The 21,848-nt window shown below is 50.0% G+C and overlaps 4 protein-coding genes across 7 annotated transcripts; 2 read left to right on the plus strand and 2 right to left on the minus strand.

Annotated features, from left to right (window-relative positions):
* The first annotated feature begins 1,176 nt into the window (after window positions 1–1,176).
* On the plus strand, window positions 1,177–8,152 carry RHCE (Rh blood group CcEe antigens). Its single transcript, XM_064731561.1, has 10 exons — window positions 1,177–1,443; window positions 1,945–2,131; window positions 2,347–2,497; window positions 3,084–3,225; window positions 4,283–4,440; window positions 4,835–4,972; window positions 5,189–5,334; window positions 5,890–5,969; window positions 6,970–7,043; window positions 7,328–8,152. The coding sequence occupies exons 1-10, from the start codon at window positions 1,308–1,310 to the stop codon at window positions 7,352–7,354; spliced, it is 1,239 nt and encodes a 412-aa protein (XP_064587631.1). The 5' UTR covers window positions 1,177–1,307; the 3' UTR covers window positions 7,355–8,152.
* A 263-nt stretch (window positions 8,153–8,415) lies between these two features.
* Window positions 8,416–12,674, minus strand: TMEM50A (transmembrane protein 50A). Of its 3 annotated transcripts, none has more exons than XM_064731325.1 (7): window positions 12,585–12,674; window positions 11,958–12,060; window positions 11,060–11,172; window positions 10,379–10,446; window positions 9,536–9,628; window positions 9,071–9,131; window positions 8,416–8,851 (listed from the first exon to the last, which is right to left on the minus strand). In XM_064731325.1, the coding sequence occupies exons 2-7, from the start codon at window positions 12,048–12,050 to the stop codon at window positions 8,806–8,808; spliced, it is 474 nt and encodes a 157-aa protein (XP_064587395.1). In that variant the 5' UTR covers window positions 12,051–12,060; window positions 12,585–12,674; the 3' UTR covers window positions 8,416–8,805. The 3 variants fall into 3 exon arrangements, with proteins under 3 accessions (XP_064587395.1, XP_064587396.1, XP_064587394.1); XM_064731326.1 differs by having other exon boundaries at window positions 12,538–12,606; XM_064731324.1 differs by lacking the exon at window positions 12,585–12,674 and adding an exon at window positions 12,506–12,529.
* A 59-nt stretch (window positions 12,675–12,733) lies between these two features.
* RSRP1 (arginine and serine rich protein 1) lies at window positions 12,734–17,716 on the plus strand. Its single transcript, XM_064731323.1, has 6 exons — window positions 12,734–12,923; window positions 13,055–13,110; window positions 14,408–15,028; window positions 15,524–15,678; window positions 16,715–16,798; window positions 17,208–17,716. Exons 1-6 carry the CDS (start codon window positions 12,853–12,855, stop codon window positions 17,394–17,396), a joined length of 1,176 nt encoding a protein of 391 aa, XP_064587393.1. The 5' UTR covers window positions 12,734–12,852; the 3' UTR covers window positions 17,397–17,716.
* Window positions 17,717–18,291: 575 nt separating this feature from the next.
* On the minus strand, window positions 18,292–21,329 carry SYF2 (SYF2 pre-mRNA splicing factor). 2 transcript variants are annotated; one of them, XR_010442650.1, is made up of 8 exons: window positions 21,202–21,329; window positions 21,010–21,123; window positions 20,655–20,780; window positions 20,444–20,561; window positions 19,871–19,961; window positions 19,117–19,215; window positions 18,811–19,035; window positions 18,292–18,723 (listed from the first exon to the last, which is right to left on the minus strand). XR_010442650.1 is itself a non-coding variant. In XM_064731322.1 (7 exons), exons 1-7 carry the CDS (start codon window positions 21,256–21,258, stop codon window positions 18,870–18,872), a joined length of 771 nt encoding a protein of 256 aa, XP_064587392.1. In that variant the 5' UTR covers window positions 21,259–21,329; the 3' UTR covers window positions 18,292–18,869. The 2 variants fall into 2 exon arrangements, 1 of the variants encoding a protein (XP_064587392.1); XM_064731322.1 differs by having other exon boundaries at window positions 18,292–19,035.
* Between the last annotated feature and the right edge of the window lie 519 nt (window positions 21,330–21,848).

The raw sequence follows: 21,848 nt of genomic DNA on the forward strand, positions 1-21,848 counted from the left end.
GGCAAATGGGCAGTTGGGGCAGGGGACACCCCGTCTCAGGTGCAGAGTCAGGCAGTGACAGTTTGTGACGCCCGGTGCCGCCCCCACAGCGCGGCCTGCGCTGCTGCTCACCGGAGAGCAAAATAACCCCCAACGTGACGGACAGGCCGCGCCAGCCAATAAATAGCGTCATAGCTGAGTGACAAGACACCGGGCCAATCACAATACAAGACGCACCGCCCAAAGACGGTCGGTGCTGGGGATAGGCCAATCAGAGGCCAGGAGGAGCTGCACTCGGCCAATGGGAGCGCAGTCCCTAAGGGCGGCCTGTGGGGAGGGGGCGGGCATTCAGTGAGGGGCGGGGCGGGGCCGGGCGGGTCCCGCCGGTGCTGCCGCCGCCGGGGGCTGCCGAGTCACGGCCGGGCAGTGATGGGCTGAGTGTGGGGGTCCCTAAACGGCGTTAGAGCTGCCTCAGGAGGGTGCTGGGCTGAGGCACGGCGGTGTTTTCCTGGTGGTGGAGTTATACTTTACAATTGGAGCATCACGGATTTGTTTGGGCTGGAAGAGACCTTGAAGATCACCTCATTCCATCTCCTGCCATGGCAGGGACAACTTCCACTGTGCCAGGCTGCTCCAAGCCCTGTCCAGCCTGGCCTTGGGCATTGCCAGGGATGCAGGGGCAGCCACAGCTGCTCTGGGCACCCTGTGCCAGGGCCTGACCACCCTCGTGCAAAAGAACTTTTCCCTAATAAAAGTTACTTTGTGTTTCACCCTGTCAAAGATCACCAAGCTTTGGTCTCTGTTTGGAAACATAAGCTGTGAATCCAAGCATCACCTTTCCAATGTGCCATCCTGAGGGAAAACGGGTGAATTCCTCACCTTTGGGGTGTTCTCCCTGGATGGGATTTAGTAACAGGTAGCAGAAAGGCTCATTGTGCTAGCTAAATTAATTCCTAAATTGCTGCTTGAGCTGTTGCCGTGTTTAGAGAACACCAGGACCCGTGGATTCACAGGATTGCCAGAAAAAGGACCCGAATGTGGCTGTGGCCCTGGCTCTGGCTGTGACTGTGGCTGTGTCCACAGACACTCTGAGCTCAGCCCATGTGAGCTGGACTCCGTTTGGCTCCTGCCATAACCCAGATAAGGAGCTGCTCCCTGCTCACGCCTCTCGGCCTTTTTATCTCTCGCTGAGCTCCCATTGCTGGCCCCTACAGCTCCTGTGCTGCTGGTGTGAGGGCACAGGGACAGTCCCACAGGGCACAGGGACATCCCACAGGGCACAGGAACCACAGGAATCTCTCCTGAGCTGCTGCTCCATGTAGTGCACGATGCCTTCCCGCTACCTGAGCTTCCGCTGCAGCGTGCCCTGGCTGATCCTTGTGCTGCAGGCTCTGCTCCTCCTGCGCTCCTTCTTCGGCTTCCCGGGTGTCAGTGACAACTATTCCTCATCCAGGCCCTACCCAGGTAAGCACCTTGCTGGGGAACGGGGGGATCCCTGCTGCTCTGCAGGGTCTGGTGGTGAGGAGCAGAATGGTTTCATTGCTCTCTGAACTTGCCAGGAGTGCTGGCAGCTTCTTTATGTCACAGGTGTGATGGGGATCCGAGACTGAATTGTAATTTTGGTCAGTTTTCTGTTGGGGTTTTCACCTCTCGGCCCCCATCCTGATCCATTTACACATCCTGGTCCGTTCAGATCAGTGTGTAAAAATAAATTCAGCTTTAAGGGTGTTTTTATTAAGGGTATTTTACTTCTTATTTTTTATTAGGGGTATTTTATTAAGGGTATTTTTTCTCTTATTATGCATTGGAAAGAAAGCTCTGGAATTCTTTGCAACCTCTAAACAATAATTAAAATTTTACCTGAAGGCTTCTTAGTTAACTGTAATTTTTTAATTGATTTTTTTTTTTAAACCAGAAATCTGCGTTAATGATTTCACTGCCATCTTGCTCTTTTCTGTCCTGCAGAATTTCAAGATGTGAACCACATGGTGATTTTTGGATTTGGCTTCTTCCTGATGGTTCTGAGAAGATATGGCTTTAGCAGCACCGGGTTCAACTTCCTGCTCGTTGTTCTGGGTGTCCAGTGCTCTGTGGTGGCAGAGGATTTATTAGTTTTCCTTAGGGGAGGGCGAAAGGCAGCTGGTTTGGAAAGGTAATGAGTTCGTGTTAGAGCTGGGCTGCGGCAGAACTGCTGATTGCTCCCTGTGCAGTGAATGCCTCCTTGTGGGGCCCTGGTAGGGATGGGCAGAGTCACATTTGCAGGCATTTTTAGAGGACTTTTGGTTTTTAAGTACATTGCTCTGTGTAATTCCTTTTTATCGGCCCGGGTGTTACCCTGAGACTGAGTTGTTCTTTCCTCTCTTGCAGCCTAGCAAAGGCTTTTGTGAGCGTGACTGCTGTGGTCATCTCCACTGGGGCTGTCCTGGGCAGGGCCAATCCTGTGCAGCTCATTGTCATGACCCTGGTGGAATTAATCTTCTTCTACGTGAGCAGATACATCAACGAGACATTCCTGGAGGTACCGTGGTGGGATTGGCAGAGATGTGTGGGGAAATGTCGCTGGAGCTTTGGGGCAAAGGCTTTGTGTGGCCTGGCTGAGCCCACAGCTATGAATGTTCAGTCAGGAGCTGCAGCAAGGCTTTGTGTGGCCTGCTGTCTAGCTAGATTTCAGTCAGGAGCTGCAGCAAGTTGTTGGCGGGTGCACAGCATGATGTTCATGACTCAGCAAGGCTTTGTGTGGCCTGGTTCAACTCACAGCTATGAATGTTCGGTCAGGAGCTGCAGCAAGGCTTTGTGTGGCCTGTTCACACGCTGTGAATGTTCATAGGACTGAGCAGCTTTGTGCTGTTCAACTCCGTGAATGTTCAGTCAGGAGCTGCAGCAAGGCTTTGTGTGGCCTGGTTCAACTCACAGCTAGAGTTCAGTCAGAGCTCAGCAAAGTTTGTGGCCGGGTCATCACGTGTGATGTCAGTCAGGAGCTGCAGCAAGGCTTTGTGTGGCCTGCTCAGCCCACAGCAAGCTGTGAATGTTCTGTCAGGAGCTGCAGCAAGGCTTTGTGGGGCCTGCTCAGCCCACAGTAAGCTGTGACTGTTGTGTTGGAGCAGGTCCCTGAGCACCTCACTGGGACGCACGTGTTCCTCTTTGGAGCCTACTTTGGCCTGGCACTCGCCTCCCACTTCCCTGAGGCTCCCCCGGGGCTGGACAAGGACAGGAGCACCCCAAAGTCCGAGCTGTTCTCAGTGCTGGGTGAGTCCTGCTGGAGTGTCCCAGCTGCACGAGGGATGGAGGGATTGCATGGGCAGGGTTGGGGGTTTAAATGCGAAATGCAGCTCTGGATGCAGCCAAGCACACAAACTGTGCTGTTTGTGACACCGGCCCCTCTCCTGCCCGGCCCAGAGGCCGCTCCTGCCACAGCTGGGGCTCAGTTTGCTCGGTCACCTCAGCACAAAGGCAATTCCAGGCTCCCAGCTCTTTCTCCAGGCTCACACTCCCTTTCCTGGCCAGGCTGTCCCCTTGGCTTGGGTGAGGGGCTGTGTGCCAGAGCTGAGCTCAGAACTCGTGTTCAGCAGGGCTCAGGCTGCTGCTCCAGGTGGTGCACAGAGATAGAAAAGGGCAGTCCCTGCTGGTGAGGGAAATAAAGAGATAAAGCCTGCTGAGGGGTGGGGAGTGTGATACAGACAGGCCCATGAGGGTAGGGACACGCTCAGTGTCTGGGACTTTCATTCCTTTTCTTAGGGGAGCAATTTGGTGTCTTTATTATCACAGTAGTGCAACTGCCAGCAGCTGAGCCCAGAGCTTCCTGCAGGGGTCCACAGAGTCTCATTCTCAGTCAGTCTTTAGGGAATACAACATTTAAATGTTCCTCTTTTGTGTCCCTGGAGTTCTTGTTTGCTGTTTATTTCCAGAGCTGAGCAGATCCTCACAAGAATGCTGCAGAGGATTTTATATCTGTATTTATGACTGACTAACTGCCTGATCAGTGGGAATAGGATGAACCATCTCACAATCCTCAGTGCCACCTTCAGTTTAGAGTTGCTGAAATGGCCTGTCCTGTGTGAGGCAGGGTTATCTGAACCTTGGTGCACTGAAATCATGGATATCAGCAATGGAAACTGGATTTGTGCCTCACAGTGACAATGCCTGTGTCACCTGTTAGGGGTGTGGGACAAGAGCAGCTCTGCTTTGGGAAAGCTTTGGGAATTGCAGTGAGTGCACCCTGTGGGCTGCAGCCCTGCAGGGACAGGCAGTGATGGCTCCCTGTGCTTCAGAGCAGCTCCTGAGGCTCTCTTTCCTTGTCCCCAAGGCACTGTGTTTGTCTGGGTGTTCTGGCCGAGCTTCAATTCTATCCTGCCTTTATCCAAGATGCAAGCAGTGTTCAACACTTACTTGGCCCTGGCAGTGAGTGCTGTGGCTGCCTTCATGTTGTCTGCTCTGACCTCCAAGGATGGCAAATTCAGAATGGTAAGGACGAGGGAAAACCCTGCATGGGGATTTTCTGTTCAAAGAGAGTTTGTGGTACCCTCAGGAAGCGAAACCTTGCCCAGGGTCTGACAGTCACAGACTCACAGAGGGGTTTGGATGGGAAGGGGCATCAAAGATCACCTCATCCCACCCCTGCCATGGGCAGGGACATCTCCCACTGTGCCAGGCTGCTCCCAGCCCTGTCCAACCTGGCCTTGGGCACTGCCAGGGATCCAGGGGCACCCACAGCTGCTCTGGGCACCTGTGCCAGGGCTTTACACCCTCCCAACATTGAATCTGCAGCTCCCCTCTCTCAGTGCAGAGGCACTGCCCCTTGTTGTAGCCCTACAAGCCCTTGTAAGGAGTCCCTGCTGGCTGTTGTTGCTGTTCCCAGGCTCAGATCCGCAGTGCAGTGCTGGCTGGAGGGGTCGCCATCAGCTGCACCACAGAGCGCATCCACCAGCCCTGGATCGCCATGCTCCTGGGGCTGCTGGCCACTGGCATCACCATCCTGGGCTCTCACTGTGTGCAGGTAATGCTCACCCCCCTGAATGCTCCTTGGATAAGCTGTGTCAGTGGTTTTTCCAGTGCAGGATAACTCTTTTCCAAGCTAGGAAACCTGAGGTGTTTTGAGCAGAGCGCAGGATTGCAGCTCCTGAGAGCAAATTCATCCTCTAGGTCTGCAGCAGCTGATCTGCAATTACCAACTTGTGTTTCTGGGTGTAATTAAACCTTTTCCTCTTCCCAGAGGTGCTTTAATCCTGCCTTGAAGCTCCAGGATACTTCTGGAGTTCATTTCACTTTTGGGTTGCCTGCTGTGCTTGGAGCTGTGGCCGCTGTTGTGCTCGCACTTGTAGAAGATGGGATTGACACACGATGGAATGATTTATCCAGGTACATAAATTCTTGTATTAAATAATGAGGATAAATAATCCTCACTGCAGCCTGCCCTGGGAAGAGTTGTTGGACACCCAGAGAGCCTGAATGTCATCACAATACATTGTTTTATGTCAGGTAACCCACCATAACCCTGAAGTCCAAAACCAAAAAAAAGTCAGTAAAAAGGAATTTGAGATTTGAGCAGACTTTGGGTCCTGTTTTCTGCCTCCCTTTTTGTTTATGTTAAATCCAGCAGACACAGGAGGTGAAGGCTCACTTTAGGGTTTGGGATGTTTTGGGGGGCTCAGGAGGGAGGGAGAAATGAGGGTGCAGCATGAGGGCCTGACACTTCCCATCATGTTCTTAATAAAACATTTAAAGAAGTTTTAATACCAAAAGGATGGACAAAATAAATCTTCTGAAGTCTGCATTAGGCTTTGGTGTGTTCCTAAAACATCTGACTGCAGCTGCAGATTTAAGAATTACAGCTTCTTTGAGAATCTGATAGCTGCAGACTCATTCCCAGTGGTAATGCTAAATAAAAGGTGAAACACTTTTTTTGCTTTCCAGACTGGGTTATGATGCCTTTGTTTATATTGGTGCCTTCTGCCAGACCATCAGCACTGCCCTGATAACAGGATTGATTACAGGTCAGTACTGACACATCCCAGGAATCCCTTTCTTTCCTTGGAGCAACTCTGGGTAAATCACTTGTGGGATAAATGAGTGCCAGGGACTCCTCCCAGCCAGAGCTGTTTTGCACAGAAATAACCCAGCAGCACCATTCTTTCAGTCCTGAAGTTTTATTTTAACCCAGGTTTAACAGCTGCCTTCAACCTGCAGACAGGAGAGGTGTGAAGATGAAAATACTTCCCCTTTTGGGTGTTGTCTTATTGACAGGGGCTTGTCACTTTTTAGGCCATTTGGAGCAAATGTGCAAAGTTTCACCAGCATCAGGAGCTGCCTGAGCCCAGCTGCAGCCCTTTGATCAGGAGATTTGGGGATTTTTGGGACTTTTTGCTGCTTTGGGAGCAGCAGCCCTCACGTGGCTCCTGTGGAATGCTCTGGTTTGTGGCAGCTGCTGCTTTTTCCCCAGCCTTTAATTCTGTCTGGGGCAACAGAGAAATGGCCAGTGAAAACTGCTGGGAAACACACCCTACAGTGATTTCTGAATGTTTTAGTTTATTTAAACCTTTGCATGGCTTTAAGTGTAATGAAGAAGGAACAGATCTTTAGAAAACATCCAGCTGAAATAACCAAACATTCACTGTTGAACCAATTGTTCAAAAACCCAGAGATTCCCATCAGAGATCCCAAACTAACAGCGCTGATAAGCCACATTGTTTTTTAATACACAGGCACTTCTCATGCAGGAAACTCATCATTTTGATGTATTTTCATAATCTAGCAGCTGTTTGATGGGGTTTTACCTAAAGCAATCCATTTTTAGTATCCCTTGATCCTGGCAAGCCTCTTTTTGTATTTAAAGCCAGCTCGAGTCAGGGGGGCTCTGCTGGAGGATTTAGGTCTGAATTTGTGTTTTGCTCTGTTAAATTGGGATAAATGTTGCCAAGAAACTCCTGTTACACACAATCCTCCCCTTGCCCTGCTGTTTGTGTTTATTTTGGATCTCTCCATTTTCACCAACAGGTTTGATCTTAAACATCAAACTGCTGAAAGCTGTGCATGTCTCCAAGTACTTTGATGACCAGTTTTACTGGGAGGTGAGTTTCAAAATCATTTCAGATTCACTGTGGGGGAGTTCATTTAGCACCTTGATGAAGAACTCCAGGTATTTGAATTAAAAATATGGAGGAAAAAAAGAGTTATTCCTTTTCCCAGCACAAACAGTCCTTGGGCACCCTTAGGTGCTGATGTGAGGCTGTGTCTGAATTACAGGAATAACAAATGGGTGAAAAAAAAAGCTTTTAATCAGCTTTTCCCTTGGTTTGAGGGTTTTCCTGTGGTTATTTGATGTGTTCTGATACAGGAATGTTTGTGTTCACAGTTTCCCCACTTGTCTGTTGGATTTTGAGTGGAGGATCCCAGCTGACAGACAGGACCAGGATAAGATTTTCCTCTTTATCACCAGAAAAACTGAACAGCTATGATGGCTTCAAAGAGCACTGAAATACCAATGCTCAGGCCCACAAAAGCCACCCCAATGGACACTCAAAAATGAAACTGTTCCAGTTATTCTTGAGAGATACAGAGTGTAAATTCACAAATGTAAACTTCAGCTGCACGCAGCTTTTCTGCTTTGTTGGCCTTACCTTGAATATTTTTTATAAGATATGTATTCATGGCTTCTCAATCCAAATGCTTGGAAACATTAAAGTATTTTTAGCTCCCAGGTTTACAAGGCAAAATGATGGATTTCAAAGTGTCATTTCTCAAGGAGCACTCTTATCTAGCAAAGTACTCAAGTTTTTAAGCTGAATTGATTCTGCTGAAGGCCTTGACAAGCCAGGATTTGATGAGTGAGCTGGAGCAGGGCCAGAACTCTGCATCCTGCCTGCCTGAACTCCTGGAAAAACCTGGATATTATATATAACTCCTGAAAAACCTGGATATTGGGAGGTTCTGATGGCCAGGGTGGTGTTCCTGAAAGCCCTGGGGTTTGGTGCCAAGTGTGAAACACAGGGACAGCACAGGGCAGGGGGCTCAGTGCTGCCAGCACCCCATTCTGGAGAGCAGCACCTTGGGGACAGAGCATTCTGTGCCACTGAACCCTGGGTTTCAGTGGATTGTGATCCTCAGTGTTTCTTTCTTTCAGAAATTGCTGATGTAGAAAATCTTTGAGCAGCGCTTACTTAATAAAGAGTGAAAACTGAACCGTGGCTGCTTCCCTTCCTTCAGCACCCTGTGAGCAGTGATGCCACAAACATCTTTTATGGAAAATCCTTTCCTTGGGATGTTTCCTCCTGAGAAGCAGCTCCCAAACCTTCTACACACAGCTGGGAGTTGGTACTTCCCACATTTCACATTTCCTCTTTATCACTACAGGATAAAGGAAATATTCAGGAATGGAGGGGAAAGAAACATCCCAAACCACCCCAGTTCTGAATGACACAAGAAAAGCCACACACCAGCAAGTTTTGAAATTGAAGAAATGGTTATATTGCCCAGATATAGGAAATATGTAATAAATATCTGTTAAAAGGTTGTTTAAATGCATTTTTAATAAGTCTTGGAGTGTAAATAACATCATAGAAAGAGCTGGTTAAATACATCCATGTCCCACTCTCCTTTTATTTGTAACAAACATCATTTTAGAAAAGTGACTCCACTGCTGTTTGTAGGAATTTTACGTTTCTCAAAAACACCACAACGCTGAAGTGGATTACGTACAAGAGTAAAAAAAATAACCAGAATAGAGCTGGATTTAGTGCTTTCAGCTTTGCTTGATTTCTCTTCAGACACGATGGAAGGTTTACAAAATGGTTTTACAAAACTCTGGGGGTGCAGGCAGAGCCCAGGGGGAGTTCACTGCCACAGATCCTCCGTGCGCCCAAACTTGAACACCAGGCCCCTGTGGGAACACAAAGGGACACCACAAAAACCTTGTTTAAAACCCCTCTTGTTTAAAACACAAGGTTTCAAAAGGGGATCTGTTAACCCAGTTCCTCTGCAGGCACATCCCAGTTTATTCACACTGAAAGCAGAACTTCAGCACCACCCAGATCACAGCAAGTTTCAGCTTTCTATCATTAAAATTAAAGGGTAAACAAATAAAAGAGGTCAGTCTTACCCAAAAAAGATGAATGCATTCTGGAAAAACACTGCTATTCCTGGGTACACCACTGGTTTTTCTAAGAGGAAAAAAAAATCCCCATAAATTTTTTTTGAAGTAATTTTCAAGCCTATCCCATTTCTGACATGTCATTTCCCTTGTGCTAATTTAGCAGAGAGGCTTTGGGAGCAATCTGCAGGAGCTCAGTAATTTGTGTTCTGGGAATAAGTGTTCACCCAGGGAATGATTCCCTTAAAACTGCAGCATTTAATTATACCCATGGAGTTCCCAGCCGGGTTTGTAGAGGAAGTTTGTCCTTAGAAATAGATCAGATCCATCCCAATATCAGTAATGATATGGGAGAGCGGAGTGTAGGGCAAAATATTCAAACTGGGCCTGCTAGAAACCTCTAAATACCAGTTCTAAAAATCCAGAAATTAACTAAAACACCTTAAACTCCCCAAAAACAGGCTCAGCTCTTACCTTTAACCACGTAGCCCCCAAAGAGGATCCACATGGAGGCAATGAGGGAGCCAAAAGCCATCATGAAGCCAATGAAGAGCCAGATGCGAGCCCCTGCAATGGGATGGGGATGTGCTGTGCCCCTGGGACCCTCCCAAACCCCCCTGCTGCATTTTCTGAGACCCCCATCGTTGGAAGGAATGATGAACCTATGTTCTTAAAAAGCTATTTTAATATTTTATAAAGAAATAAAATTCTTATAAATGAATAATTTATATATAAAATATGTATTATACAAATATATCATATAATATATAGTATAAATTCTATTGTATAATATCTATTATATAAATTATTATAAAACAATTTTATAAATTATTTTCTATATTACATTAAAAAATGCTATACTAAAACTATACTAAAAAATACAAAAAAATATATACAAACAAAAAGCTATAAGAAACTAACAAATACTGGTGACTCTCTTTCCAGAGTCTGACACAGCTTAGCCTCTGATTAATAAAAACAATATAATAAATATATAAATATAAAATATATAAAATTTAAAATAATATAATAAATAATAAATATATAATAATACACGTTATACATATAATATATATAATAAATATATAATCATATATAATCAATAGTAGCCCCTGACAAATAAAAACAATTTACAATAAAACAATCACCTATTAAATAAACAACCTCCAAAACAACAAAACACAAGAATAATAAAGCAGATAATTATTGCTTGCATTTTTCTCTGAAGCTTCTCAGCTACCCAGAAAAAAAATCCCCCCAAAAATAATTTTTTTTTTTTTAGAAAATCTAAAATTAAAGGGACCCCATCCCTGGTACCTGTCTGGCCCAGGCAGCCCTCGCTGTAGCTGTCCCCCCGCACCTGCCCGTTGGACACGGCGTTGATCCTGGGGAAAAGGGGACAAAAATGGCATTAAAAATGGCATTAAAAATGGCATTAAAAATCTCCTTTTCACTCTCTGTGCCCTGCTGGGGTGGGACCCTGTGTGAGAAGTGCACATCATATGGCTGTCACCTGATTTTTTAAGATTTTCCAAGCTTTCTGATGTTTACGTTGTTGTAACGAGCTTTCTCACACACTTTCTGTAAATAACTTATTGGTTTGCATTCTTTTATAGAGGAGAAATTTGATGGGACTGTTGGTTTGTCCAGTGTCATTGGAGAAAATAATTTATAAATATAATTTATAAATAATTTACATACTATATACTAAATAATACTAATACTAAATAATACTAATACTAAATAATACTAATATTAATACTATATACTAAATAATACTACTACTAATAAATAATAATAAATAATACTAATACTACTAATATATACTAAATAATTTATATATTATATACTTTTAAAAATTTATTAAATATACTACTTAAATATACTATAAAATAATTTATAAATGTACTATTTCATGACTATTAAGCTTTTAAAATTTTAATAAATTTAAATGAATGTTAAATTTAATAGATTAAAATTTAACTTTTCCACACCCACATGAGGAATGCAATGGTGGCTATCACCCCACAGGCGTGGTAGGAATGGTTGAAATCTTCCATCTGAGGGTATTTCACAGCAGCATCGATGATGATCCACCAGCCTGTGAAAAACTGGGGGGAAAAAAGAGGTTAAAATGTAGATAAAGCTTCAAATTCAGAGCTTAAAATACAGATCGAGCTTAAAATACAGAAATTAAAATGCAGATAGAGCTTAAAATACAGACAGAGCTTAAAATATAGAGCTTAAAATGCAGATAGAGCTTAAAATACAGAACTTGAAATGCAGGTAGAGCTTAAAATACAGAATTTTAAATGCAGATAAAGCTTCAAATACAGAGTTTAAACCACAGACACAGCCTGTCCTCAGCCTGAGATGGCTCTAATAAAACATCAATATTTGAGCAGCCTGACAGCCTCCAACCCAGACTAAACTGACACCATTAGTTTGGGATCAGGCTGGCTGCAGAGCCAGGGATTTGCCCATTCCCGCAGTTATTTCCACATTGTGAAAAACGCAAAAAAAGGCGAAATTTAAAAAATGGACGGAGGAAAGCAGGCCGGATTTTGTCAGTAACTCTGCTGCTACCCACGGGGACAATGTATCCCTGTTCTTCCTTTCCTGGGATTGCTGAGGAGCAGCTTCCAAAATCATCAATTCCAACCCACCAAACCCGTGCCCAAATGCCCCAAAAATCCAGGTATTTTTAACCATTCCCAGGGACAGCGACTCCAGCACTGCCTGACGATCCTGCATGCAGAAATTCCCCTTTTATCCAACTTGAGGCCGCTTCCTCCCATCCTGTAACGCGGGACAGATGCTCCCAAACCGCTCCTGATTTTGATCTGAGTTCAGAAAACCCAAACCGAGCCCAAAGAGGGGAGCGGGGCGGCCGTACCAGCACCCCCGCGGCCACCGAGGCGATGGTGTTGCGCTTCTCGCCCCAGTCCACGCACTCCGAGCAGCGCAGGCTCTCCAGGAACCCGGACATGGCTCCGCGACTGCGGGGGAAAGGAGAGGAAACGGCGGCTCCGTCCGCGCTGGAAGCGGGGGATCCGCGGGGCGCGGCACCGACCGAGCACCGGGACCGCCCGAGCAGCGCGCCGGATCCCACCGGGGCACCCCCGATCCGCGCACCGCGCATCTCCCGCACCCGCGTCACGCATCTCCCGCACCCCAATCCCTGCATCCCTCGCACACCCTCCGCACCCCGGTCACGGCACCCCGCGCATCCCCCGCACCCGGGTCACGCATCCTCCGCACCCCAATCCCTGCACCCCGCGCATTCTCCGCACCCCAATCCCTGCATCCCTCGCACACCCTCCGCACCCCGGTCACTGCACCCCGCGCATCCCCGCACCCAATCCCTGCACCCCGCGCATTCTCCGCACCCCAGTCCCTGCATCCTGCGCATCCCCCGCACTCCAATCCCCGCACCCCGCGCACCCCAATCCCCGCACGCCGCGCATCCCCCGCACCGTGCGCGCCCCCGGCCCCGCGCGCTCCCCGCGCATCCCTCGCGCACCGTCACGGGACGCGGCGGCGGCGGCGGCCGCGCGCAGGCGCAGCGCGCGCGCGCAGTGCCGGCGGGGGGGCGGGGCGGCCGTTCGCGGGGCGGGGCCGGCGCGTGCGCCGCGAGCGCGGGGGTTGCGTAACGGGAGGGACGTTCTGGAAGGTTCTGGGGGCACCGTCAGTCGCTGGCGGGCGGCGGCAGCTGCGGTTCTGTCGCTCGTCTATCGCCCTTCTATCGCCCTTCTATCGCCGATCGCGGCTGGCGCAGCGGGCCCGGCGCTATGGGGGTGACTCACGAAGCGGGGCTCTCCCCTCAGGACCCGTGCGGGGGCAGCCCGGCGGGCTGGAGCCGGTGAGACGGCGGGACGGGGCACGGCCGGGGGGGAGGAGGCGGGAGCGGCCGGTCCCGGTGGCCGCTGCGGGGTGAGGGCCGTGGATCGCTCTCGGGTGGGTTTTAATGGGTTTTTATTTGTTTTATTCCAGGAGCGCGCAGGTGCCTCAGGGGAACCAGCGCGGGGCGTGCCCGGCAGCGCCCAGCGGTGAGTGCGGGACCGGCACGGACCGGGAGGGACCGGGGGGTCCGGACCGGCCCTGGGGCCCCACGGGCCGGGAGCGGGGTGGCGGTGGCAGCCGGGGGTTTCTCTTATTACCGTCCCGGCAGTGTGACCTTGGCTCTGGCGTAGAGGTGAAATAGTGAAACTTTACGCGGAGTAGTAGCGAGAAAAGTGCGTCTGACAGCTCTCCCGCAAGTTATATTTTAAATAGATTTCAGTGCGGGGGTTGGATTTGTTGCCTAACCTCGCTCTGCGCCGAGCGCTAAATAGAAATTCGGTGTCAGAGCGAGCTTCCCTAAACTGTAAACTGGTTACGTAACTCCGGGCTTAAGTCTTGTGATAAGATCCTTACCCCGAGTAACCTTTGTAGCCATAAAATGGCTGCCACTCCAGGGACAGCCATTTTAATTATTAATATAAGAATTACTGCGTCCTGTGCGAGTCACGGCCGCTGAATCATCACCCGGCTTTGCACAGAGCGTTTTTAGCAGCAGCTTGCTGAGATCTGTGGGCCTGTGTGCCGCGAGTTTTATAACGAAATACTGGCAAGTATTTCTTAATACTTGCTTTATGTTTAAAAGATACTATCATTTTCTCTTGTTGAGTAAGAACCTGTGGGGAAGTGTAAGCGGAAAACTCACTTTGTTCTGCGCTGCAGGCAAATGGTCATTTTGTATCATAGATGTATCATAGTGGGTGATGAAAGACCTTGAAAATGCTTTCAAGAATATCAAGATTTTCCTCCTTTTTGGAGGAAAAAAGATACTGCAAAAGGAATTACACTTAAAACCCACACAGAACCAACCACTCATGGTTTAAACTGGAGCCTTTCTTTTTTTCACACAACTTCGTGTTTCAGTTTTGTGGCTGAGTGCAGGAGGGGGAATTGCAGAGCTGGGCTGTCACTGGAAGATAGCTGGGGTTGTTGAGGTGTTTAATTCCTGGTGTTTCGGTTTTTTGGCACACTGTAGGAGAGGGAGCTGAGCTGTCACTGGAGGATGGTTGGGATGTTTAATTCCTGGTATTTCAGTTTTGTGGCTGAGTGCAGGAGAGGGAGCTGAGCTGTCACTGGAAGATGGTTGGGATGTTTAATTCCTGGTATTTCAGTTTTGTGGCTGAGTGCAGGAGGGGGAATTGCAGAGCTGAGCTGTCACTGGAGGATGGCCGGAGGTGTTGGGCTGTTTAATTACCCCTGGCCTCGCTGCCCGTGTGTCACCGTGTTTGTGGTGCTGAGGAAGTGCCCCGGTGCCATAAACGCTGACCTTGCCCCCACTCCCCTCAGGAACAGAGACGGGGCACTGCCGAGCCGCAGGCAGAGCCGAGGCCGAGGCTGACAGCGCGCACAAAGGCAGCGCGGGGCAGACGGCCGACATGGCGGAGTTCATGGATGACCTGAGGCTGGGCTCTCCCGAGCACCGGGACTCTCCCGAGCGCCGCGGCTCCCGGCGGAGCTGCTCGGGCTCCAGCCGCTCCTCCAGCCGCTCCTCGCGCAGCTCCAGCTCCAGCAGCTCCTCGGGCCGCTCCTCGCGCAGCTGGAGCCGCTCCCGGTCCCGCTCCCGCTCCCGGCGGCGCCGCTCCCGCCGCTCCCGGCGCCGCTCCCGCTCCTACTCGCGCAGCCGCTCGCGCTCCCGCGGCTCCCGGCGCTACCGCGGCTCCCGCAGCTCCCGCAGCTCCCGTTACCGGCCCCGGCGCTACCGGCACCGCTACGGCCGGCGCCGCTCCCGCTCCTGGTCCCGCGGCAGGCCCTGCTACCGCCGCTCGTACTCGCGCAGCCGCTCCCGCTCCCGCGGCCGCCGCTACTACGGCTTCGGCAGAACCGTGTACCCCGAGGCCTACCGGGGCTGGAGGAGCCGCTCCCGCTCGCGCTCCCGGAGCCACTCACCGCTGCACCTCAGCGAGAAAGGTACCCGGGAGGGGTGGTTGGGCCAGGCAGGTGGTCTGTCCTTTGCTTGCTTGGTTTGTAATTTCTGAGTGAAGGAAACCTCAGTGTGGTTGGACAGATGTGTTAAAAATTGCATTATAAATGTAATAAAAATTGTTCTTCAGAATGTTAATTGGCACGGGGGACAGGCTGTGATGAGATCTGTCCTAGCTGATAATTGCATGTAAAGCCTGCAGGATTTAGGCTTGAGTAGATACACATGGATTTTAATGTGACACAAAGCATTTTTTTTTTATTCTTTCTTCTTGTAGACCATAGGGAACTCCTGCAAATAGCAAAAGCCAATGCTGCAATAAAAATTGTTCTTCAGAATGTTAATTGGCACAGGGGACAGGCTGTGATGAGATCCGTCCTAGCTGATGATTGAATGGATGTAAAATGTGCAGCATTTAGGTTTGAGGTACACGTGGATTTTAATGTGACACAAAGCACTTTTTTTATTCCTTCCTCTTGTAGACAAGAGGGAACTCCTGGAAATTGCAAAAGCCAATGCAGCCAAAGCTCTGGGAACAGACAACATTGTCCTGCCAGCCAGCCTGAGGATCTCTGCCCCTGCCAAGGAGATCAAAACCGAGAAGCAGGAGCGTGAGGAGGCCGCGGAGTCAGCTGAGGTAAGTATGGAGTGTTCTCCTGACCAGGTAAACACCTCTTGGACTTGTCTGCATGGCTGTGCTGTAGTTCATCTGTGGAGGTTGTGCTTATGAGCTCAAACTCTTGAACAAAAACTTCTCCAGAGGCCTCGAGGCTCTGCCTTAAGCTGGAAGCACAGAGGGCCTCTGGTTGATCCCTGAGTGTCCAGTAGGGACAGCTGGGGAAGGAGAGGAGACTTGTTCCTTTGACTTGTTCTCCTGATGGGATAATTCCCATGAATTCCACTGGTTTATGCCTTCTGACCTAAGATCAGGAGTCTCCTTGCCAAACCTAGTGAATAGCCTGAGGTTTTTGGTGGTTTTTTTGGTTTTTTTTAAGGTTAAATCTTTCTGCATTTTTTAATTGTTAAAAGCTTTTCATGTGCAACAAACTGTTTCCCAGAAATTCCATACCCAAGCACACAATGCATTTTACATACTTTATTTCTGTCTTATAGAAATCATGACTATGGTTCCAGACATGAGGAAGAAAATCTGGTGGTAATTAAGGGACTTTGTGGGCTGTAGCTGCTGTGAATTGAAGGGAGGGAGAAACTCGAGCAGCTTAAAGTGAATTTTAGTTTGGTTCTGTCGTGGTGTGTTCCCCTGAGTCACAGTAAATCCAAACCTGCAGCCACTGCCTGGCTCAGGTGCTGCTCTTGCAAAGGGAAGTGAATTTGCTGAGGGTTTGACACAAATGGTGCAGGCATCCCTTTCATAAACATATGCAATATATTGCAGATGTTGAGAGAGTACAGAAGAAGAGGCCTGCATCCCTTGCAGATAAGTTTATTGTTGTTCTCCAGAGGAGGGGTGTGCAGAGCTCTGCCCCTCGCTGTCCCTGCTCTGCTCTGGGCTGGAGCTGCTCCATGGCCCAGCAATGGGCTCAGCTGCACTCTGGGCTCAGCCCTGCTGCAGCTTCCCAGCTCCTTTAGATGAAATCTGAACCTCTGCAGAGAAAGCTGTGCTGAGCCCTGGGTCAGGGATCCCCTCCTGAGCTGTGTCTGCTCTTCTCTAGCAACCTGGGAGTGCAGCTGAGGACGAGAGCAAGGCTGGCATGGAGAGAGCAACCATCCAGAGGAGCATTTCCTTCAGCCCTAATGTGAGTGATGCAGTCCCAGCCCTCCTGGCTGGGCTTTTCCCAAATAATCACCTCAGTAACAAAAGGAATTTAATGTTGGTAATGGTTTCCCTGCAGGAGGTGGTGGAGCACCCTGAATACACCTCAGCAGTGTGTTTGAAATAAGTGTTTACCCTCAACCCAAACAATTTAAAACTAGAACTAATTTAAAACACAGATTATCTCAAGTTATGTGCTCTAGTAATGCAAACTCATGATTCAGGGATTTCTCCTGTGTTAAGTGCATGTGATTGATACCCAGTATATGCATCAGGAATTCCAGGAATTGGAGAGAAAACATTTATATGATTTACCAGATCAGCAGAGATAAAACCCTTGGTTTTAACACCTTTTCTTACAGGAAATCTTTTTTTTTTTTTTTTTTTCCCAGAACACAATGGCCAAGCCTGCCCTGCAGAAGCCAGTGAGCCACCCTGTGGTTAAGGAGCCAGTGGTTTCTCCAGCCAGGGAGGATGACAGGAAGGGAAGCCCCTATGGGCAGTGGGTTCCTGTCAAGAAGGAGGAGAAGAAAACATTCCTGAACTTCTCACCCAAAAGCTCCCTGTTCCGGGCACGCTGAGGGGAGCCCCTGGCACTGCAGCACCCTCAGCACAGAGGGACACTCACGAGGGCTTGAAGACTTGTTAATACTGAGTATTTATTTTGAGGTCTTAATTTTTGGAATCTTAGGTTTCTCTTTCAGATAGAGAGCACACAGATCCAGAAGCCAAGATGGGAATCTTGTGTATATTTGTAAATATTTTATATTGCTTTATTGGACTAGAACTTGCAGGTGGGTAACTTTTTCTAAACCATAGTTGAGTAGCTGTTCTTTGCACACCTGGATTTCCCTTGTGTAACTGTTTACTTCAAGTGAATAAAGTTTAGTTTTGCACTGGCTGTGTCGGGTGTTAGGCCCGAGTCCATGTGGTTATTTCTGGATTTCCTTTGCACTCCCAGCAGCATCATTCCAAAAGTGGATCCTGCCTTGATCCAGGCCTCTTCCTTCCCTGGGTCCCCTCTGGAAGTGGGGATTGTGTAGGATTTTAGCTGCCTGCCACAGAAATGTCTCCAGTTACTACAGGCTTGTGTTTATTTGGGGTTCGAGATGAGCCTCCCTGTGAGGCAGGAAGGGAAAGTGCAGGAGGGTTCCAGACCTCTGCTCCAGGAGAAAGGAATTCAGGAACACAAGAAGCTCTTGCATGGACTGGGAGTAACTGGTTAAACCTGGCTTTTGTATAAATAAATTATTAATAAAATAAACTAAATTGGACTGCTCCTGTCTGAAATCTTCTTTAATTAAGGCTTGAATGGGTGGGAGGATTCTGTGTCTGTCCTGTCCCTGTGGGTGAGGCTGGGCAGCTGCCAAGCCAGGGGGCAAATCCCACCTTGGAATTGCTGAGGGACAGGGGGAGCTGCCTTTCCATGGGAATGTCACTGCTCCTCATCCTGCTGGCAAACAAAACCTCAACTCCCACATTAGAGCAAAGAGTTTATTTAGAGCATGAAAGGCAGAACCTGGCTACTCCTGCAGCCAAAGCTATTTACAGCTGAATTCTGTACATCCTTCAGCACACTACGAGACAGCAACAGCAAAAATCTACTTTTGATACAATTTAAAATAGAAAATGGCAACAGAGGAGGCAGGAGTGAGCTGTGCCAGGCAGGCTCACAGGGCCCAGGCTCAGTTTGAGCTGAGCTGTGCCAGGCAGGCTCACACAGCCCAGGCTCTGGGCAGTGCCAGGCAGGCTCACAGGGCCCGGGCTCTGAGCAGTGCCAGGCAGGCTCACACAGGGCAGGCTCTGGGCAGTGCCAGGCAGGCTCACACAGCCCAGGCTCTGAGCAGTGCCAGGCAGGCTCACACAGCCCAGGCTCTGAGCAGTGCCAGGCAGGCTCACACAGCCCAGGCTCTGAGCAGTGCCAGGCAGGCTCACACGGCCGTGCCCCTCTCCAGGCTCTGTGTGAGCAGTGCCAGGCAGGCTCACAGGGCCCAGGCTCTGGGCAGTGCCAGGCAGGCTCACACAGCCCAGGCTCTGAGCAGTGCCAGGCAGGCTCACACGGCCGTGCCCCTCTCCAGGTTCTGTTTGATCTCAGCTGTGTATTTTCCGTAGAACCTCTCAGCCTTCTGGTTGAACTTGGCGTTCCTCTCGTTGATGTAGTCGATGTCGGCGTCGTCGTTGTAGGGCCGCCTCCTGCTGTACTTCTCCCTCTTCTCGATCCTGGGGGGCAGCAGGGGCTGAGCCCGGGCCTGCAGCGCCCCCAGCCCTGCCCTCCCTCCCCCCGTGCCCCCCTGTACTCACTGCTTCTCCAGGTCTGCCACCATCCTGTCCACGCCCTCCTTGGAGGGCACGTGGGTGCCGTGCAGGAGGCTGTTGGAGGTGGGGTACAGGGCCTCCCCGCTGTGGGAGAGCACAGTTACACCCCTGGCAGTGCCCAGGCTCCTGGGGATCCCAGCAGGGACCTTAAAGCCCAGCCAGTGCCACCCCTACATCCCAAACTGCTCCAAGCCCAATGCCCAGCCTGGCCTTGGGCACTGCCAGGGATCCAGGGGCAGCCCACCCTCACAGGGCAGAGTTTCTTCCCAATATCCAACCCAAATCTCCCCTCTTTCACTCTGATCCCCTCACCCCTTCTCCTGTCCCTGTCCTCATGGTTTCCCTGCTTTTGCCTGAGTTCCCCTGTCACGCTCACTCAGCTGTGCCAATCCCAGACTCAGATGACAAATGTCAACATTAAACCCAACACAGGGACCAGCAGGTGCCTCTGGAAGATACAGATCCCCCCAGAAACCTGTCTGAATGCAATCTGGGCAGGTCTCAGTCCTTAAACCCAGCTTAAGAACCCAAACCCTGCTCCAGGAAGTGCCTGATTACCCACTGGAACGTGACCTCACTGGGTGAACATTTCCTCCAGTGCCAAACTGGGAGAAATTAACCTCATTAATTACCCCCATCCCTCCTGAAGCTGGACCCCTGAGAGTACAGAACAGGCAGGAGGGATTTCAGGGTGTGCTGAGCCCTCAGAGATGCCCCAGGGACTGACACCAGGACTCACTGCTGCTCCTTGAGCTTCTCATACTGCTCCAGGTCGGGCTTGATCTGCCGGGTGAGCCGCTGGTACTGGCGCAGCTGCGCCGCCGCGTAGTCTGCGTTAAAAATGATGGCATTGAATGGCTTTTATAGCACTATTTTACATATTTTATAGCATTATTTTATATTTCTATAGCATTATTTTACATATTTTATAGAATTTTTAATATATTTTATGACATTTTTAATATCTTTTATAACATTGGCTTTCGGAAGTTATTACTGAGATTCTGCTATAGAACAACTTGTAATCCCTTTTTTCTGCTTTTTGGTATAGCATAATCTATCATCTTATATATAAATAGCATTATTTTATGTATTTTATGCTGGTTTTAATATATTTTTTACAATTTTAAATATCTCTTATAGCATTGGTTTTCACAAGTAATTACTGACCAAAAAGATTCTGCTATAGAACAATTTGTAATCCCTTTTAGCTGCTTTTTCTATAGTGAAATCTGTAATCTTACATATAAATAGCATTATTTTAGCTATTTTATAGCATTTTTAATATATGTTATACAATTCTTAATCTCACCTGAGAAGCCCAGGTCGGGGTTTTTCTTCTTCTTCTTCCTCTCCCACCTCTCGGCGTCCTCAGCGCTGACCTCCAGCAGCTTCACCCGCTCGTAGTCCTCACCCCGGGCTGCACATTCCTGAGAGAGGAGATTTGCTAATCCCGGCCCTGCACAGCCCAGCCCAGCCCAGCTAATCCCAGCTCACACCCCGGGCTCTGGGGAGTTCTTTACCTTCTTCTTCTCCTGCACCTGCAGCTCCCACTCCAGCCGAGCCTTTTTAGCTTCCCAGTTCGGGGGCAGCTTCAGCCTCTTGTCCTCCTCCACCACCTCCTGGCTGTTCAGCTTGCAGGCCTCGTACTGGAACCAAACAGGGCAAAACTCCAGCACAGAGAGAGAGAGAACAACCCCGAGGGGAACAACCCCAAACCCCGAGGGGAACAGAACCGAACAACCCCGAACCTGGGGGGACACAAACCCACCCCGAACAACCCCAGAGCAATCAGGGCTGGAAGGGACCCCCGTACATCGCCCAGCCCGACCCCCAGAGCTAGCCAGGCAGTGTTTGGCCCCGGTTCTGGTCCCGTACCCGCTTCATGTGGAGCTCCCGGAACCGGCGCAGCCGCTCCTCCCGCCTCTGCTCCGCCGCCTTCGCCGCGGCCGGGCCGGGCTCTGCCTGCTCCTCCTCCTCTTCCTCCTCGCTCTGCAAGGACCCGCACTCAGGCAGGAGCCCCGGGAGGAGCCGGGACCCCCGTCCCACCCGATCCCGTCCCCGCCTCACCCCCACATCGGCCTCGGGCACCCCCAGGCTGCTGAGGGCCGACACCGCCGCCGCCATCGCGCCCCGCCGGCACTTCCGCCTTCTGCCGCTTCCGGTGCTCCGGCACTTCCGGGTTCTGGCGCGTCCTGCAGGGCGCCCCCCAGCGGGCAGGAGGTGCTGCCGCTCCCGGATTCTGGAATTCTCCCAAAATGCGCAAAATCCCTCAGGAGACCCAAAACAGGGCAGCGTTACAGGGAAAAAAAAAAAAAAAAGAAAGAAAAAAGGTGTTGTTGCAACTTCTGAGCGAAGAAAGTCCCGATCTCCGTGGAGCGGGGTTTGCAGAGGAGTCGCGGCCGCCCAGCAGAGGGAGACACAGCCCCGGCCGTGAGGCGGCCCTGCCGGCCTGGGCCCCTCAGCTCCGCTTTTCTCCTTTGATAAGGGATTAAAACTACCCCTGAACTCCTCTGTCCTCTCAGCTCCATTTCCCTGGGATTAAAAACACGCCAAAGCAGTTCTGTCCCCTCAGCTCCACTGCTAAAGGATCAAAAACCCCCCAGAACACCTTTCTCCCCTCAACTCTGCTCTCCTCCCCTGCCAAAGGAATAAAAACTCCCCAGAACTCCTCTGTCCCCTCAGCTCCACTTCCCTGGGTTTAAAAACACCCCAGG

Source organism: Zonotrichia leucophrys, chromosome 23 (genome assembly GCF_028769735.1).
Source record: "Zonotrichia leucophrys gambelii isolate GWCS_2022_RI chromosome 23, RI_Zleu_2.0, whole genome shotgun sequence".
NCBI lineage: Eukaryota > Metazoa > Chordata > Aves > Passeriformes > Passerellidae > Zonotrichia > Zonotrichia leucophrys.

Bases quoted from the DNA above. Each gene is read 5' to 3' on its own strand.
- RHCE (XM_064731561.1), top strand. From the start codon at position 1,308: ATGCCTTCCCGCTACCTGAGCTTCCGCTGCAGCGTGCCCTGGCTGATC. The intron at 4,441-4,834 runs GTAAGGACGAGG...TGCTGTTCCCAG, and splicing joins AGGATGGCAAATTCAGAATG to GCTCAGATCCGCAGTGCAGT. The intron at 7,044-7,327 runs GTGAGTTTCAAA...TTGTGTTCACAG, and splicing joins ATGACCAGTTTTACTGGGAG to TTTCCCCACTTGTCTGTTGG.
- TMEM50A (XM_064731324.1), bottom strand. From the start codon at position 12,528: ATGCGCGGCGTGCGGGGATTGGG. The intron at 12,061-12,505 runs GTGCGCGGGGTG...TTTCCCCCGCAG, and splicing joins CGCGGCGTGCGGGGATTGGG to TCGCGGAGCCATGTCCGGGT. The intron at 9,629-10,378 runs GTACCAGGGATG...ATCCCATTGCAG, and splicing joins GGGCTGCCTGGGCCAGACAG to GGGCTCGCATCTGGCTCTTC.
- RSRP1 (XM_064731323.1), top strand. From the start codon at position 12,853: ATGGGGGTGACTCACGAAGCGGGGCTCTCCCCTCAGGACCCGTGCGGG. The intron at 13,111-14,407 runs GTGAGTGCGGGA...CACTCCCCTCAG, and splicing joins GTGCCCGGCAGCGCCCAGCG to GAACAGAGACGGGGCACTGC. The intron at 15,679-16,714 runs GTAAGTATGGAG...GCTCTTCTCTAG, and splicing joins AGGCCGCGGAGTCAGCTGAG to CAACCTGGGAGTGCAGCTGA.
- SYF2 (XM_064731322.1), bottom strand. From the start codon at position 21,258: ATGGCGGCGGCGGTGTCGGCCCTCAGCAGCCTGGGGGTGCCCGAGGCC. The intron at 19,216-19,870 runs GTGAGTCCTGGT...GCTCTCCCACAG, and splicing joins GAGAAGCTCAAGGAGCAGCA to CGGGGAGGCCCTGTACCCCA. The intron at 19,036-19,116 runs GTGAGTACAGGG...GCTGCCCCCCAG, and splicing joins GTGGCAGACCTGGAGAAGCA to GATCGAGAAGAGGGAGAAGT.